Source organism: Hetaerina americana, unplaced genomic scaffold (assembly GCF_022747635.1).
Source record: "Hetaerina americana unplaced genomic scaffold, ioHetAmer1.1.p SCAF_9, whole genome shotgun sequence".
NCBI classification, from domain to species: Eukaryota; Metazoa; Arthropoda; class Insecta; order Odonata; family Calopterygidae; genus Hetaerina; species Hetaerina americana.
In genome coordinates this window covers 19,393,582-19,411,292 of record NW_027287538.1, presented here as the reverse complement: position 1 = coordinate 19,411,292, position 17,711 = coordinate 19,393,582, and the positions used below count along the sequence as shown (strand labels likewise).

Here is a 17,711-nt window from a genome sequence, read left to right as displayed (position 1 = left end):
CTATTACGGAATTTGTTGAACGTGGAAGGATCGTCGCTGATCGCTAGCGCGGAGCTCAGTTATCGTATTACCAATTTTGTTCACCTCGAAGTTTAAAAATTGGATGGGACTGCGAAAATAATCTACTGTCCGTCGTTCCTGATTCATTTGATAAAATATGCCAATAATCGTGAAAGACTATTCTTGGAGACAAACCGATAGTGCTGTGATTATCCGAGTACCTTGTTCAAAAGAACTGTCAAGGAACGTGGACTTCATAACATCAAATTGCTACATAAAAGTAAATATCTGGAGTAACTCTATGTGAACATTTGTTATGCCCTCTTTGATTTGAACTTGATCTTTTCCAGGCAAGTTATCCACCTTACATTTTTGAATTATTTTTAGCTGAAACCATCGATGAACTTGAAAGTTCTTGTATCAAAAGTGATAATGTATTAGTATTTACACTAATTAAAGAAAATGAAGGCAACTGGAAAGAATTAGAAAAAAATCTGACGAAAGAAGAAAAGAAGGAACAAAGAGAATTCATTTTAAAAAGCATTAAAGAGAAATATGAACTTCTCGCTACAGAAAAGGCAGGTAAATAATCGGCAGGAGCTGTATTTTAACGATTGCTAGGAAGAAAATTTAACTCTAAGCAATATAAGTATGCAAAGAAAGGATATATTGGTATCTCCTATCAATAGGAGGGATTATGATTGAACATAGACTTCGGGATATAAATATTGTCTATAATCCCTTATTCCTATGCATATGCGTATGAGCATGATTCATGCCAGTAGGCGCCGTCGTATGAAGTTGCTTAGTTATTGAAGTTGCAGTGAGTCGTATGAAGTTGCGGTGAACATTTATTTTTCCATTTTTCTGCGATGATTCGGGTAAATTTTAAACCATAATTACATGTTTAGACCAAAATTTGTTTGTATTTTAAATTCTTGGCATAATAAGCTATGCATATCTATGCTAGTTTGTTTGTAAATTAAGGAAACATTAGCCTATGTCATATTTAAAAAAAAAGAGTCATTCTGAAGGGAGTATGTGCGTACAGATAGATCAAAGTGGATGCAATTGTCAGTGAAAAATAAAATTATAAATAGCGTAAACACGCTTATCTTCAGTGCTTGATAGTGTACATTTTTGTATGTTCAAACTGTTGCCCCTACATCAACGTCAAGTTTTAGACGGTAGGGTTGATGTCCAGTCGCAAAAATCAGATTTTTAAATTTAAAACAATTTTTAAGAGACTTAAAAACATGCTTTAATGGCTGTTTATCATCATTCATTGTACCTACAAGAGCCAGCGTCTCGCACGTTTTACAGTATGAAAGGATGCTCTTTTTCTTTGGCAAGACTCATATTGAATATATATTTTTAAATATATATTATCCCCAATAGGATAAAAATTACAACAAGCTCAAAAAATGGGCTAATTTTGCTCTATATTACTATTTGCTAAAATTCTATACTTGATATAAAAATGGGAAGAGGTATTTGAATTCAATTTGATAACGAACAACTTTTGAACAATCATTTTTTTCTATCTTTGTATCCAGTTGAGCTCCTGAAAAAATATTGAAAAATAAATTTTCATTTGTTGATAACATTTTAAGCGCCGTTTCTTACTAAGGCACATTAATATGGCATTAGCCTATATGTTATTCAGACTACAAATTTTTTTCAAATGTCTTTTTTCACACGATGCCAACTGGATTGTATTCTAGTTTAGCACACTTGATGAGCATTTTTGTGTTGATCACAGAAATGGAAGATTTTTTTAATTATGGCATCCTCTTTGCCCAGATGTAACCATATTGTCCTCTCTCTGTTTGGTATTATGTTTGAGTCCAATAATTTGGTAGTTAGCTCGGCAGTGATGCCAAAAACCTGGTGAGGACGAATTTGCTGAAACCATTTTTCAAATCTTTTCTTAAAATTTTACTACTAATTTGATAGTATTGAAAAGTTATGTAGTAATTTTGATACACTGGATGCATCTCTTCCCTCCCCATAAAGTGAGGGACCCAGAGAACCAATATTCAAGTGAACAATCAATTAAATCTGCTTTAATCATATTGATGCTAGTCGGTGTTTTTTTTGTTTTTTTTTATCATCATTTTCCACTATTAGTAGAAAATAGTTGATTGTAGCAAAGTAATGTTGCCTTCTCGAAGTTCTATCAGAGCTATACTTTATTACATTTGTGTTTTAGTGTAGACATGGATTATATCCCTCTTACATGAGAATTCCTATTGAATATCTCAACATATGCAGTTGTGAATTCGAGATTTATTTTACCAAGAAGGCAAATACCAACAATTTTTCACCTATTAGTTATTTTTAAATTGACGTTATTTACTTTTAAGTTATTCATTTAGGTGAAATGGCTTCCTTTTCCACCCTCTTCACAGTATTGCTCTGATATTTCTGAAAACTCTGAAGATATAATACTTCCAAAAGTCAGGTATCCCGATATCAAGGCTGTTAATACCAGTGTTTGGCCTCTAATGTGATAATACTTCTCAATCATAACTGCTAGACACAATTTACATTAAACTTGCAGTTTTAATATATTCAACAAATTCAATATAACAGCACACATCACTAAAAAGATTAGATGTGAAATAAGAGGGGGTCTGATTTTTGGGAGGAGATTTGTTGATTTGATGAGGAGAGTTAGTCTTAGTGTATGGATGGACAACATTTTGGGACGGCCACGCATATGAAATTGACAATTCCAGCCCATATATTTGACCCAGGTTCCCAAAATTTTGGACTCCCTCCTTAGCCATGCAAGAAAATTAAGATTGAAATTAATATAATGAATAGTTTTGAAGTTTCATGTGATTAGAATCCTGCAAAAATTAGTTAAATTTCATTTCAAAGTAATTTTAATAATCTGATTTAGTGGTGCAGTATTTTTCCAGTAATTCCAGTGTCAAATGTTATTGATGGTCGTACTGGTAATAGCCTTCAATAAATAAATATAGAACACAGTTTTACTTCAATATAAATGTATTCAAATGTACATAGATGTCAAAATTTCACTTCAATGAGGAGATTCCACTGTGGACATGAGTTCTGCATCTTGTTTTAAACCAGAAAATCTTTAATGATTAAAATGTAGAGATTAATGTATGTAACTTAATTTTTTATGATAATGCATTTGTTTTCAAGGAAAACTTTGTATGAATATTAAGAACAAAATTGAATTTTATACTCCATTAATGGCATTTCAAAATCCTTAATATTCTAAAACCCTTTCAGAAAGGAAGGCAAATTTACATCGAACAGCAGTTCGGCAACAGATAGCAATAGATGAATCGATTCGTAAAAAGATTGCTGAAATAAAGAACAATGAAAGGCAAAAACTTGCCCTAGAGCTGGAAGATTGGAAGCATCAGCCCACTGATAAGATATCAGGTAAATAATTCTTTGGAGCAATGAAGTAGGCATCAGCAATTACGTTGCACTGACAAATCAAAATATAGTTAATTGGTTGGCATCATAACACATAATTTTACTGTAATTTTTGTCCTGGGAACTTGAGTGCTTTCCCGGAAAATAAAGTTTAAATCTTATGGAAACCATTTTCAACAGTTGTGGTCAAAGATACATATATCATTGGGAAAATTGATCATTCTTAGTCACAGAAATGGGACTTCATAAAATGGTTTAATTAATTCAAATGCATGTTTTAGTGAATTTAAGGGCCCTTTTATTTTGTTGATTCAGTGTAGTTGATACTTTTTATTTTTCTAACTGGATCTTATACTTTTCACAAATAATCTGTGTAGCTGAGATATTTACATCAGTCAGAATTTTATTTAAAAATCACCTACTTATCTTAATCTATATTCTATGTAAGTTGTAGGAGAGAGAGTGTTAAAATATAGATCATGAAAACCAAAAAAATTGGTTTTAATTGATGAAATAATTATTTATAGAGTTTTCACCCTCTTTTTTGCATATTTCTCTAATGAACACTGCAACCTTTATTAAAATGAAATAAAATTTTTAGGGGATACATTTTCACTACAGAGAAATGAAAAACAGAATGCAAGAAAATGTATTGCTGCCCCTGTGAGGCTTAAGAAAGAGGAAAAGCAGAAAGACAAGGGACTCTTAGAACCTCCTCCTCCACGTGCACCTGGCTCAATTCAAATAAAATTCTCACCGAGAGTATTTCCTACTCCAACTAGAGAGTCAATGGCTGTTGAAGAGGAGGAAGTATGATTGTTTTTCTATGAAGAGATATTTTGAAGTTGATATGATGCCTCATTTGTCTCCTTTTCCTTACTTCTTTAAATAATTTCTTATAATTTCACCTTCTACTTAAATTTACCTATTTGAATGACTATATACTGGCTGGTTTTAGTATAAATGGAAGCTTCACAATGATCCATGCCTTTGTCAAGCATTCACACACTTCTTATCACCATAATAGCTTTCCCATTTGCGCGCAATGGAATGGCTCATCATGATTCCCTTACATTTTTAAATATATGAATGTTTTTACTTGACCATAATATGATAAATATCTATACATGAGAAGCTAAGAACAAGTGTAACTAATTTGAAAATATCTACTTATAAAATGTGTTGATACCTACCAATTTAATTATTTTTACTGAGGAATGTAAATTTAAAGTTTAAGTTTTGTGGATTTCAATTTGAATATGCTGATTTTAAAATTGATTTCCCAGAAACTCCAATAACGTTATGTCTAAAATGTACCTACTATGCAATAACATGACAACAAAATGTACATTTCTATTTCCCTCAGTGAAGATCTTTCTGTACTAGGGCACTACCTTTCTCAGCACCCAGCTTTCCACAACCATTCCTCTGATCTCCATCTCAATTTGATTAGTTTGGGGCTGAAAATAATGCCTTACACAAATTATTCCTGCAGATAAAGGGCACTTCTATGGGTACAAGAATGACTCCCTTGTATGCAAACCTGTTTATGGGTCTCTGGAAGGAAAAGTTCCTCTCCTTACAGGCAGTGAAACCACTCTTTTGGGTGTGCTTTGTTGATGACATATTTGTAATATGGATCCATGACTCCAATTCTCTCTCCAAATTCATTTCCCACTCATTAAATGAAGAACACAATGTAATTTTCCACTGTTCTTTATTTTGGTACTAATAGTTTTAACGCTTAGGCATCATCATGAGATAAAAATTAGTCAAGTTGCTGTTTATATACTATTTATGTATTGTATACCATTCTTGTGGGGGAAGGGGTGGATCCACCCCTTCCCCCACAAGAATGGTATATAAATGGACCGCAGCTTGACTAATTTGTAACTCATGATGACACCTAAGCATTGAAACTAGTGGTACCAAAATAAAGAACAGTGGAAAAATACATTGATCCCTTCATTCAATGAACGTGAACTTCCTCAAAGTTGAGCCAATAACCATTGAATTCATTTCCCATCTTAATTCTTCTTCTTCATCTCATTTTTTTACTTGACCTCCAGTACCAATGTTACTTTTTTAAACACTGAAAACTTCCCTTTCGAACAACCAGTTTCTCATGTTAGTTCTTATTAAGCCAATCATCGACCAACATTATCTCTATTTCAATGGTTGCCACCATCCACACACCAAACCTGCAATCACCTATACACTCTTGGTCTCTGCTCATTGCATTTGCAATAGTCATTCATCACTCCTTCATTTAGAGTACCTCCAAGCCTCGTGCCTGAAACGTGGCTATCCAGCTTTCCTGCTTAATCAAGACATCATCTCATTCATTGCCCCATGCACAACATGCCCCAAATCCTACACCGTGATATTGTTGAACCTCTACACAACCATTTTCCCCAGAATGCATAAGGTGACTGAATTATTTAAATACTATTTCCTCATCCTTCAAGACAGTCCCTTTTTCTTAAGCCTTGTTTCTAAATCTCCTACAGGTGGACCACCAGCCTTCATAGTATTATGCATCCATCATCATCCCCTCAACTCCCTTATGAAGCTCCAGGGATATATTCCTGTCTTCTGCCAAATTGAAAAACATGGCCTTTCATATTCTCTCTATCCTTATTCACTGGCATATGGCCCACTTTCGATTTCATCACATGGCAGCTGCACTTAAAAAAATGTAGGATATTGACTGCAGTTTAACCAGTGCCCCTCATTTTTCATAGGTGAAACTTCTGTCACCCTGAAAATCTGCATAAAAACCACAGAACACCCTCATCACAGTTTTCAGTTCCAAAACATGTCCTCATCCACAAACTTTCATTCGATTATTTTTTGTCTGTCTATATCTTTCATGGTTCCTCCCTCCCACCATGTTGAGTTTACGGCTTAAAAATATGGAATTGTCAATAATTTGGTTGTTAAAATCATTCTTTCTGCCAGTACTCAACAATTTTCTCAAAACAAAATTGTCTATACTCCTCTAAACATTGTCCAAATCATAAATTAGATAATTATCCCTTCCTCATTTCCAAATTAAATCTTGCACCCGCCCATTTCATTGTAGCCTGCCCCCTCCTCCCAGCATTCTCCTCTCTTAACCTTTACTTCTCCCCTCCTTGCATCATCCATAATAGAGTAGTACCCATTTCATACGTTCTTCTTGTGCTGCTGAAAGGAATACCTCCTGGGCCCAAAATGTCCGTGAGTTCCACAGCAATCTTTTTACAATTCCTTTAGTATTTGTTTAATTAAACTAATTTAAGTGAAACATCTCTCAAAGTCCTTCTCTTAGCCAAAGAATTTGGGAATTTGGTTGCATGAAATCCCGTGAATTTCATTGGTTATTGCATTTTGTTGAGAGCTGTATTAGTAGAGCATTGGCCCTTTCATCAGGAGGTCAAAAGTCCACGGTTAAAGTTCCGGAAAGGGAAATTTTTATCTGCTTTGAATCTGCACCATTCCCACCGACTAAGTATATATTCTTTACGTTTTTTTGTCCACTGTATGTTCCGTTTTCCTCATATCTATATCCATGTGAAAGTTTTTGTGTTTGCATATACTTCGGCGACACAAGTAATTAAAAATGTATAGAGTACACAGAAAAAAATTCACATGAGGGTTGCATAAATGTATTAGGGGCACAAACTCCTTCAGGTGTTCTCCTTCCTTACATTGAAGAAGGTAGTCTGCCTGTGCCCCAACCCTAACATTATTTTTACCTAATGATGCTTATCACAGTTAAATGTATTTTAGCAAAAGGTAAAATTCTGTAGAAAATTATGTTTTTCCTTCTGACATTATGGTAAGCTTGAAATGGTTGAAAGCTAAGTTGTTTAGGATTAGAATAATAATAAATTCTGACTGCTCTCATGTATGTTTCCATGTCTGACTATCTTAAACAGTGGCTGTGTAAGCAGGCTGAAGCCAGAAGGGTGGCAGGCTTTGAGGACAGTGATCTCTCTTTGGAAGAGAAGGATCCTATGTGGCTTAAAGAAAAGGGAGAGTAAGTATGGTACTGAAAACCTAATTTTAAGTATGTCTTTCTTCATAGAAATATAAGTTGATTCTTTCCTTAATCCTTAATATTATAGTTCTTTCTTTAAACTTGGGAATTACCATGGAGCAATAGCTGCATATACCCATGGCATTAAGCTAAGTGGGAAAATGCCAGCTCTCTATTCCAATAGAGCTTCAGCACACATTGCATTGGGCAATTTTTTCAAGGCTGCCGAGGATGCTTCAATGGTACGTAATTATGTATTATATTACATAGGTTATCATGTACATGTTTTACAATATGTTAGCAATCTAGGAATTTTAAAACAGGGAATGTAAGTAAATATTTTGTTTGAAGATTTTAACAACTATTTGCATTTGGAACCCATCTCCGAAAACATTGATTCAACTATTACACTCTTAAGAATGTAATCTCAACAGTGTTGTTGCCACTAATTTGATAGCCATAATAATAATCTTTATTTGATTCTCTGGTCAAAGCTTGACATAAAGCAGGTAATAGTTGACACAACATACATGCACAAAAATAAAAAAAATGGCCCTTCATAGTGAAATATAGGTTAGGCAAAATAGTCTTTTAGATCAAAGAAATTTTTTTCCATGGGAAGGATCTTTGTCTTACTTTTAAAGATGTTGGCTGCAGGAGAAGATTGCATTGATGGCTGGAGTTTTTTTATTATAAATGGTCGATGCCACATTAGATATACATTGTTGATAGGTTGTCAGCATGTAACCCTCTCTATGTAAACCATCTTGATGATGGGTGTCATAGTCATATTGACGTTCATTTGTAACAAACATTGTTATCCAATATGACAAAATTTGCACTGTGCAAGATATAAAGGCATGAAAATGGTAGGATTTCCAAAGGTTAAAATAACATTCTCTACTAAGTCAGGTTGGAAAAATAGCACAAAATCAAATATATACCCTGTTAAACTTGATTCATGTGTTTGTTGTATCCTTGCGTGATCCATGATCATAATTAAACAGTAGCTGAATTTTAGCAAATAAAGAAATACTCTCTCCCCATTGCAAATTTCTCTATTTCCTATATTTTCTTGACAGGTGTCTTAAAATCTCCTGTCTCATTTCTTAATGTCTGCTTGCAAAGCATTGTTTTGATGCCGGTGTAGATAATGGAAGAGGGGTGGAGACATCAAGAGTCTTGTTACCATGTTAAAAATATTTTTTTGATCAAGGAAATCAAGCAATTGTCCTCAAGAAACTTCCCATAGCCATTTTTTCTCCTTTATCCTATATTTTCTCCAGTATCCAATGTCTCTTTTACCAAATTATGATTAGGGTTGATTTTGTCATAAGCAAATCTCTTCTTACAGATGTAGAGTGACTGGGAAGCAATTTGCATTGCTGATGGCAGAAATATTCCTTTTCAAGCATAAGCTTGATTGGCCTAGTTGTTTATTTCATACTACTTTGAATACCTACCTACTTTTGAGAGCCTTTAATTGTCTGAAAATCTTTTATTGCACTCTTTGCTTGCCGCCATGTTTGCTAGAGGCTGATACAAAGTTTTTAATGCACTGATGCTTGAGGTGGACTCCAAACCCATGAAATTTAAGTTAGTATGTTGGTGCATTACTCATTGCACTTTACATGTCAGTTGGTTCATTGCTTAAAAGAAGTCATTAGATAGTGTGCATTCAATTTGCAACCACTGAACATCACAGATGTCTACAACTGCTCTTGCCCTAGACATATTCATTGGGTCTGTCTTTCTACTCCTCTCTCTCAAAGACATCAGTCAGTTCAGTATTCTTCCTATTCTCTTTCCCCTTCCACTCTTACCTCAATAACTATTGAGTTTAACCAATAATCATTAAACTATTTAGTATCCATTTCCCGCTTACCATATGCCTGATTCAGTTTTATTTTGTCACCTGATAGTGTTCAGGAGTTATTCTTTCTCATTGAATTCCAGGGATTGACTAGGACGTACCACTAGTAGTAGAGGTCTAGTCTCTCAAAAATTCAATCACTACTCTGTTGTGCTCATTTCGTGAATCAGTGTGATGTATTGTCAAGCCTCCATTGACATGATTTTCTATTTCAATTACCTTACCCTTCTTCTCTCCCTGTTGCCCTCAAAATCATCATTCATTGCATCCTCTTCTCACCAGGATATTTCTTTTGAGCCCCTACCAAGGATTTTAAAATAATTTATCATTAAACATTTGTGATGCACAATGGATTGATGTGCTGTTTGGTATAAAATTAACCAGATCATTGCATGGAACATGATAACAATATTTTATTATAATCACTGTTAAACAGAGAAAAGGTGTGACCTCGGCTTTCACATGTGCACTTGGGAATCATTAAGACAATTTTTCAGGATGACCTCATGCCATTAAAGACCAGAGTTCATTGCCAAGATAACAGTTTACTGTTAGAAGTGTACCCTCACTCCTATCTGCGGAGCTACATATTCACTTATAAAAATGTACTGATGGCTATTGGTAAAGATATTTGAAAGCTATTGGTAAAGATATTTGAAAACACCATCACATTCTCTTCCTCTCCATTCCCCTCCCCACGTATTTTATTTTCTTCACTCTCAAGACCCACTGCATAAACGGTTCAATCTTGTCCTTTTTGTCTCCTACCCGAAATCCATATTTTACAACCATTTATCAGACCATGTCATGCTTTGACCATCTTCAGATTCAATTTTTAAGCTGCTGTGCATATGTATTATACTTATTGGGTTAAATTTACTCTGTATCATTTTCCACTATAATATTTTTCTTTCTCTCTCTGAAATTTATTCCTTCCATCTTTCCACTAGAAAACATTTATCACCCAATCTTAGTGTACATCTTAGTATTTGAGCAACCATTGGATGTTTTTTCATACTGCATGTGTCAGCTTGCATTTGAAAAGTAACATACCATTATTTCATTGGGCTGTTTCCAGTTTGTCCGTAGACTTTAGTATGGCATTTACTAATGGTAAGCAGCTAGATAAAAGTAAATATCATGAAGTCATTTATTGTTTATATTGATTTTGAAAAATGAATAAAATTACTCCTGGAGTATCTTGCAAAATATTTTATCCCCAGTGAGAGTTTGAGATAGGTATATACTGCAGTTTAAGTTTGAAAAATGTGATAAAGGTGACCCAGAAAAAAATAGAAAAGTTAACAGTCATGCTCAGGTTGCATAAAAATCGTTTCAGTTTTAAGTAAATTGTGTGCCAACATTTAATTATATAAATTACTTTTTTCTTGACTTGGAAAGTTTTGAGATATATTTTTAAAATTTCAGGCATTAGAATTGACAACGCCACACACTGCTAGTAATGCATTGGCAAGGGCACGCTGCCACTCAAAAAGAGGAGCGGCATTATGGAAATTGGGACTTCTTGATAAAGGATTGGTAGAGCTTTGTGCTGCCCGTGACTTACTTAAAATTCATGACAAGAGCAACTGTGATCTTGGCTCACTTGAAAATGATATTGAGTCGATTAAACTGAAGATGAAGAAATGTGGCAGTGAAGAATCAAATGAAGAAGACTTATCTTTAATTAACGGTTAATTGAGTACTACCCATGTGTTTGGTAATGATTTTTTTGAAGAGCACCAAGTATCATAGTTTTCTAGAAGTTGTTGTCCTAGTTCAAATATTTTCTTCTTGAGGACATTTTCTTTGTTTGACCGAGACTAGCAAGTAGAGTTAACGATCAACTGATAAATAAAAACAATTCTCAATGTTGTAATAATTTATTAAACATTTATTTGATATAAGATGTTCAATTTAATTTTAATCAAATTGATGTTCCCTTTTTATCAATATGTTTAAAGAATTTTATTAGCTGTCATTGTTCTTCCTGTGTAATAATATGATATAAGTAATTTAACAAACTGAATTTATTAACTAGTAAAAACTGAAAATACGATATAGTATTAGCCATAATTCGGACAAATATAGTTTATATGACACACAAAATTAAAAATGGCGTTTCCAAAAACTGCGTTAAAATACATTGAGTAATTACAAATTGGAAATTCGGATAATAGGAAGAGGTATTTTATAATCTTTAATACGAATACCGCCTCAAAGCGCTTTTGGCCTTCTTTTGTTTGAGTGAATTTCTTCGGAAACAGCCCATTCCCCGATCATCTGTGAACGCTGTTCAAGTGTCATGGCGTAAGTGGTTGAAAGGTGTGTGGACACTGCGGCTTCTGGATGTTGTCAGCCAGAATTACATCGAATTTAGGCAGTACTACTTGCTGAATTCAACGGAAATTATTTCTTAATTGTAAGTAAGCATTACAAAAATTTCTTCTTCTTACAGGCTTAGCGTAAGGGACGAAAACATGGTTTTCTGACTCCTGGTTAACTCTTTTTCGTTTAACGTGAAGTATTATTTCTTTCAGCCTACAAAAGGTATTTTTCTCAATAAAATATTCATGCCCATTCACAGGATTAATTGAGTCAAGTTTTACTTGCAGAGTTGAATGCGTGGGGTATAATGATAGAATATGCCGTGTAATTGGACGTATACATACGAATAAAATATTTCACCATCATCTGTGAAAGGCTATTTTTTTATTGACTTTGGTAGGCCAGGAAATATTTTACTCCTGATAAATTTTTTCATCAACTGTCTATGGCTTCTCATCAGGCGGATAGGAAAGGTTGCAGGGTCTTCGCAGAATAGTTTTAGTGTAATCCTTCTCGATTCAACTTGATGAGTAACTTTTCTCTAACTAAATTTAAGTGTGCGGTTTTAAAGTAGTGCGTGGCAATTAGGATTCCTCGTCAGCTTTGAAAATTGTTCTGAGAATCAAAAACTTCATCGTTAAGATACACGTTCATTCAAAATTCCTATAATTTTCGTGTAATTAAATTTGAAAAAAAGTGATTGTTGCATCAATTTTCATTTGGGGTCGGGCGCTATTCTCACTGGACTGCTGTGGTCTCTACAATTATATTTTTTATTATCACTGGGAAATTTGATTCATTATGTCGTTGCATAAAATTTAGTCGAACTAGTTGGCCGGTAAGTCTTAAAGAGAAATGGTGTCCTGAAAATATTTTAAGGCGTGCTAATGCTACCTAATTGTCTATTGTTATTTTTTATTAATTTCTCTTATTAAATTTGGCATTTGTGAGGTCGCTAGTTGTCACCCCAGTGAAGAATTCCCATTTCAGACCCTTTGGTTTAGCTCTGTTTTCGCTTTTGGTCTCGCCGTACTGTAATTGATTGTCATGGTTGGAGTAAGTTCAGTTTGCAACAATATATTTTTAAAAGTGTTCAAATTTATTTGGTGTGCTTTTTTTCTTGCTCCTTCTTCCCGTTTGAAATGGAGAAAAATGTCAAGACCTGGAACTGTTTCCGGAACTGCTGTCATAGCCAGCTGCTCCTTTAATCGTTGGTGCATGAACACCGCGTGCGAAAGTGTACTAGGGATCTACAACCGGAAATAAGTAGGACGATTTCATTACTTTCTATTGCACCTACGAATTTCCTGAAATCTCCGAATGCTTGAGGCAGAAGAAAGCGACAGTTCACATGATGCACCAGTGAATTTGCGATTGAACGTGAATCAACCGGATATTTAGCCAATGGTTAGCTAGTGAGCCCATCCATTTGAGCCAACTTTTCGATATCAAAGATTTTTCTTCTATCGGTGTAGACGTCTGTATGAAACCTCTATCATATCCTTTGGAATAGACGGAATTAGTTGCGTGCTGTTGTATCTATGGGGCGCCTTGAGATCCGGAATCACAGCTGTTACCGTTACAAAATGTCAATCTTGCTGTATCAGAGAAATACTATGTGATGGAGAGAAATTCGCGACTGGTGGGCAGTCTCGTTCCATAACTGCACATTCGGTGCAGATGTGATTTGATGGATGACGACATCACAGACCAATGGCTTAGTGACACGAAGTCCACCGAAGATGCCGAAAGTTTTTTTCTTCTTTGATCCAAGGGTTATCCGAGGCTTCTTAATCTGGGGGTCGTTGGTATTGGAAGGAAATTTCTGTGTTTAGTTCAGTGCATGATTGAGAGAATTTGCTTGTTTAGTTAAGGTCAACTCTATCGATTGTTCGTCATTGGCGAAAAATCACGACGATGGATAAGATAATCACGTGCGTACATTGAAACAAGCCACAATTAGGTAGGAATTAGACTGAAACTTTTCTTTCGAGTAAATATTTTTATTACATTGCATAGATCACATCATTGCTTGGATAATGTGTCAGAAGTAATCCCGAAGACTTGCCAATTTTTTGCTTTCAAGTGAAGTACACCACTAACGCCCAGGTATAAGTCGCATACAATGTTCTTCCTGGGAGGAATTTTCAAAGAAGTTAACATGCAAGTCCATTGAATGCCTTTGCCCTACAGATTTCTTGTTACAAAATATTTTAATTTTCTTTATGCGCCATTATTTTTTCCTTCGTGACATCCCAACGGGATAATCAAACATCTGTTAACTCTTTTCAAAGTGTAGATTTTCGCGTTAACATTTATGTTAATGGTAGGTTTAAAATCAGATGTGTTCATAGGTATATGACAATGATGACTTTCATGAAGCGGATTGTGAATTGTATTTTAGCTAGATGAGGGTATCTTTCCCATGGCCCATCGTTACTCCAACCTCCACTTAGTTGTTAATGAGGGCAAAGAATGTTTTCTACAAAATTTTATTTATCAATCTGTTTTTTCGCGCTTGCTAGTTTTTATCGAATGGACGAAGATGCAGCGACAGCCGTAAAGTAGAAAGCGTAATAGTTAACGTGTTCAAATCGGAAAGCACATTCCTCTAGTAAAAAATTTAATAAAAAGAATTTAAAAAATAAAATTTTCTTGTGTGTGCCAATTACTCGGAAGACTTAGCGACGAGTCCTTGCGCGGGGAATAAACTTGTGGAAGGTTAGAGCTTATAGCTATTCCGAGAAAATTTGAGCGTTACAAATAGATTAAATTTAAATTGGACCGGCCACGGCGAAATTATCATAGTAATCAGAACCACGATTTCAGTTAAAAATAATGATTTTGCCTCCATGTCCCGCCAAATCCATATTTTTGTCTTTCTTTTCTCCGACGTATTTATCAATCGCATGCACTAACATTATAAAAGTAAAATTTAATCAATTTAGAATTAGCTGAAAAACTCAGAAAAGAAGTTCCGTACTGGTGTTTCCTTACAGATTTGGGAAACTTGTCGCTCCTAAATTAATATATTTTGAATGTCAAGTAATATTCCATGAACTATTTCCGTCCTCATTCCGTAGGCATATCCAACAGATCCAATCCCCTCGAATGTTGAAATAAGAAAGAGAAAATAGGTTTTATGTAGACTTTCTTATGAATAGGAAGCTTAGTTCCTTTACAGAGCGGTTTTCGGGATAGCTCTTTGCTTTCTAAATCACCCAGAGCTCTATATTTTTTCCATACTTGAATCATATTGGTTCCTCCACCAAAATGGTTTCTTTCATTGAAAGTATTATCTGCCGATCATCCAACTTCTCATCTGACTATTATTAAACTCTTGTATTTTGCGATCTTATTTGGGTTAAAGGAATAGTATCGTGCACAACAAATGTACTTAAAGAAGGTGAACATGTGGAAATTTGGTATTGCCCCAAAGTGGAGTGCCAGGGAATCGAACCTGAGCCCCTGAGTAATTGGTCCAACGTTCTTCCCCTAGATCCTCTACTGTGGGATTAAGATGTATGAAGGTAAGTGATCCGAGAATCCATTATTCCGCGAAAATAACTTCAGTGGTAATCCAGGGGTAGAGCTTTGGACTATTGACCGGAGGGCCCGGGTTTGATTCCCGGGCTAGCCTCTCTGGGCAACCTCAGCTCCACCCAAGTTGTGTGATTTTTCGGGTACCAGGTCTTACTGGGAAACAATAACCGGCACAGGGAAAGGAACTGCCCCCCCTACCCTGATGTGTGAATTGCACACGCCGTCGGGCTTAGTCCTGGGTGAACTCTACCATCACCTTCCAAACGGACCTTCGGGTTGATTACTTTGTTTATGGTTTTTTTATACCCATTATATTCGTTAACCTATTGCAAATATTTCTAGGGGAATATCATAAAGGTTTTAATCATGTGTGTTGTGGGTTCGCTATAGTTGTTAATATTTAGTTTTATTGATAATTTAGACATATGAGGAATCTAGGAGAGAACGAAGAAGTGGGATGTGGGACCCAATCTCGGATCTTAGGGAAAGCCTACCATCACTTTCTTTTAGCCCGCACTGTGGAGGACGTCGACCGGAATCGACTCCACATGGAGTCCACAGCTTGGAGTCGATTCCGGTCGACGTCACTTACAACGAGCTCCGTTAGAGCCAAAGGATGGTTACAATGGAAAACTCGTTTGCATGTTCACTGTTCAATTCGAATGTCTTACGGATTGCATGAGCGGAGAAAAGTGCATTCCAGCCCGAAAGTATGCCATGAACTCATATTTTCCAATTGCATCCATACCTTTCTATTTCACTGAAGTGTCACGATGTCGTCGGAGAGGAAAATTCCTATCATTTACTTAATGATAAGAATGATTAGTTTGATCAGCTTTCTCACCAGGGAACAATCAAGAAAACTTATAGGCCAGGTTGTATAGCGTCTTCCCAAACGGAAGGTTAACTTTAACCTTCAGTTGGGGCCAAAACTCAGTTTTATGACCGCTCGTTAAGTTCAAAACTGACCATTCAGCAGATCAATAACTAACTGACAGACAATGTTACTATGGTTACGATGTTTACATTAACAAATGAGCAAACTTATTTGTGTATAAAATTGGATTTGTCGCCAATCTTCAACTTAAGTTAGTGTTTACATTGACTGATAATTAGATTTAACGGTGTACCAGTCCTAAATGTCATAGCTTCAAAGATGTTCAGTGATTTCGTTCGGAAACGTGAATTATTAAGATATCGCTTTACCATATTTCAATAATTTGATCAAAGTCCTCTTCTGTTAGCGGCTTTTTCGATCGGGTGTCTTCAGCCAGCCCTCCATAGATTAATGAAGCCGTTGTCAAATTCTAGTGGCTAGCAGGACTAATCTTTCCGGTTCCATGCACGGCCGGTAATAATGCTGACGTCGATGAGGAATTAACAACAAGCCTAACTCTGAAAAAACAAGAGAAGATTGTGAGTAATCGTTATCTTCTTGAGGAAATAACTAAGGAAAGGAAAGTCTCTCTTCAACGAAGGTAAGGCAAATATGATTTCCAACATTGAAACTCGGTTGAAGTAAAACAAATCAAACTGTTGCGGTTTTTGAACTTTTAGTGCACGCATAATTTGCCTGCAGTAGCTCCATTCAATTATTTTGACGCTGCGAATTGTGGTCGCGGTATTGCCCTTGCGTTGTTACCGTTATTCAGGCGATGGATGGATTGACTGTAGTTTAACGTCAACCCAGATTATCTCCCACTTAAGTTATGACTTGCGGAAATTTAAATAAATATTTTCATTCGAGGATCTCGGGGATTTTGTGATCTTCCAACGCAAGTATTTATGTAAAGTAATACCAAAATTTAACTTACGTTTTAAGTAACGGGTATTTCCTCATGTGATCGTAATGTGTATGTACATGCTTACAACTTGGCAGAGGCGACAACTTTACCCGGTCAATAGAGTGGCATCGTGTTTAATGCATTGCATTCGGTAAAATGAGCACGAAAGTTGAAATTTTTTGGTCCTATGGGCATAATTTTTATTTAGGAATTGTATTTTCTTTTTGCTCGTCTGATCGTGGCATGTCCTTGCTTGCACCTTGATGCGAGTGGTGTTAACTAATTTCTGTTGATAGCGGGGATCGGTATGGTGCGGTGGCTAACGTACAGGTTTCCCACCGTGAGGGCCCGGGTTCAAATCCCGGGGTGGCAAATTTTTTCAGTGGTATCCCGATCCCTTCTTGAGGTACTTTGTGGAGTGGACTTCGAGTGTGTACGATGTCCGTCGTATGGGACGTTAAACTGCGGACCCCTTGGCGCCTTTCGACAATAGTAGGCTAATGCTGATGCCGGGTTTCTCTCCACCTTTCCCATCCATTCCTAATGGCGCAAATGGCCTTAGCTGTCGGTCGCCTCCCCTAAATACTACTACCACTAGACGCTTTCCCTGTGAAGTAAGCGACGCTTAGCAAGAGGAGGGAGAAAGCTGCACTTGTATGTCGTCCGCATGTAGCATTTTACCTTGAAAATCTTCTCTTGGAGACAGGGGCGGAGTTTAAGAGCCAAACCTTGATCCAGG

General features: G+C 35.9%; 2 protein-coding genes across 3 annotated transcripts in view; both read left to right on the top strand.

The window, feature by feature from the left end:
* Positions 1-157: 157 nt before the first annotated feature.
* On the top strand, positions 158-11,110 carry LOC139699015 (dynein axonemal assembly factor 4-like). The gene is made up of 5 exons (XM_071598012.1): positions 158-293; positions 4,130-4,230; positions 7,344-7,444; positions 7,533-7,686; positions 10,746-11,110. The coding sequence occupies exons 1-5, from the start codon at positions 158-160 to the stop codon at positions 11,013-11,015; spliced, it is 762 nt and encodes a 253-aa protein (XP_071454113.1). The 3' UTR covers positions 11,016-11,110.
* A 500-nt stretch (positions 11,111-11,610) lies between these two features.
* Positions 11,611-17,711, top strand: part of LOC139699103 (transmembrane protein 53-B-like) — a 38,497-nt gene continuing 32,396 nt past the window's right edge. Inside the window, exon 1 of one of the 2 annotated variants that reach the window (XM_071598126.1) lies at positions 11,611-11,739. The gene's annotated coding sequence lies outside the window, so the exon portion shown is untranslated. Of the gene's footprint in view, positions 11,740-11,828; positions 11,868-17,711 lie in introns of those variants that run through there. The other variant, XM_071598127.1, reaches the window with a different exon arrangement.

What these genes read in the sequence shown, in the direction of transcription:
- LOC139699015 (XM_071598012.1), top strand. Translation starts at nt 158, where the DNA reads ATGCCAATAATCGTGAAAGACTATTCTTGGAGACAAACCGATAGTGCT. An exon ending in CATAAAAGTAAATATCTGGA is followed by an intron (nt 294 to 4,129) that starts GTAACTCTATGT and finishes AGGGACTCTTAG; the next exon opens with AACCTCCTCCTCCACGTGCA. An exon ending in TGGCTGTTGAAGAGGAGGAA is followed by an intron (nt 4,231 to 7,343) that starts GTATGATTGTTT and finishes TATCTTAAACAG; the next exon opens with TGGCTGTGTAAGCAGGCTGA.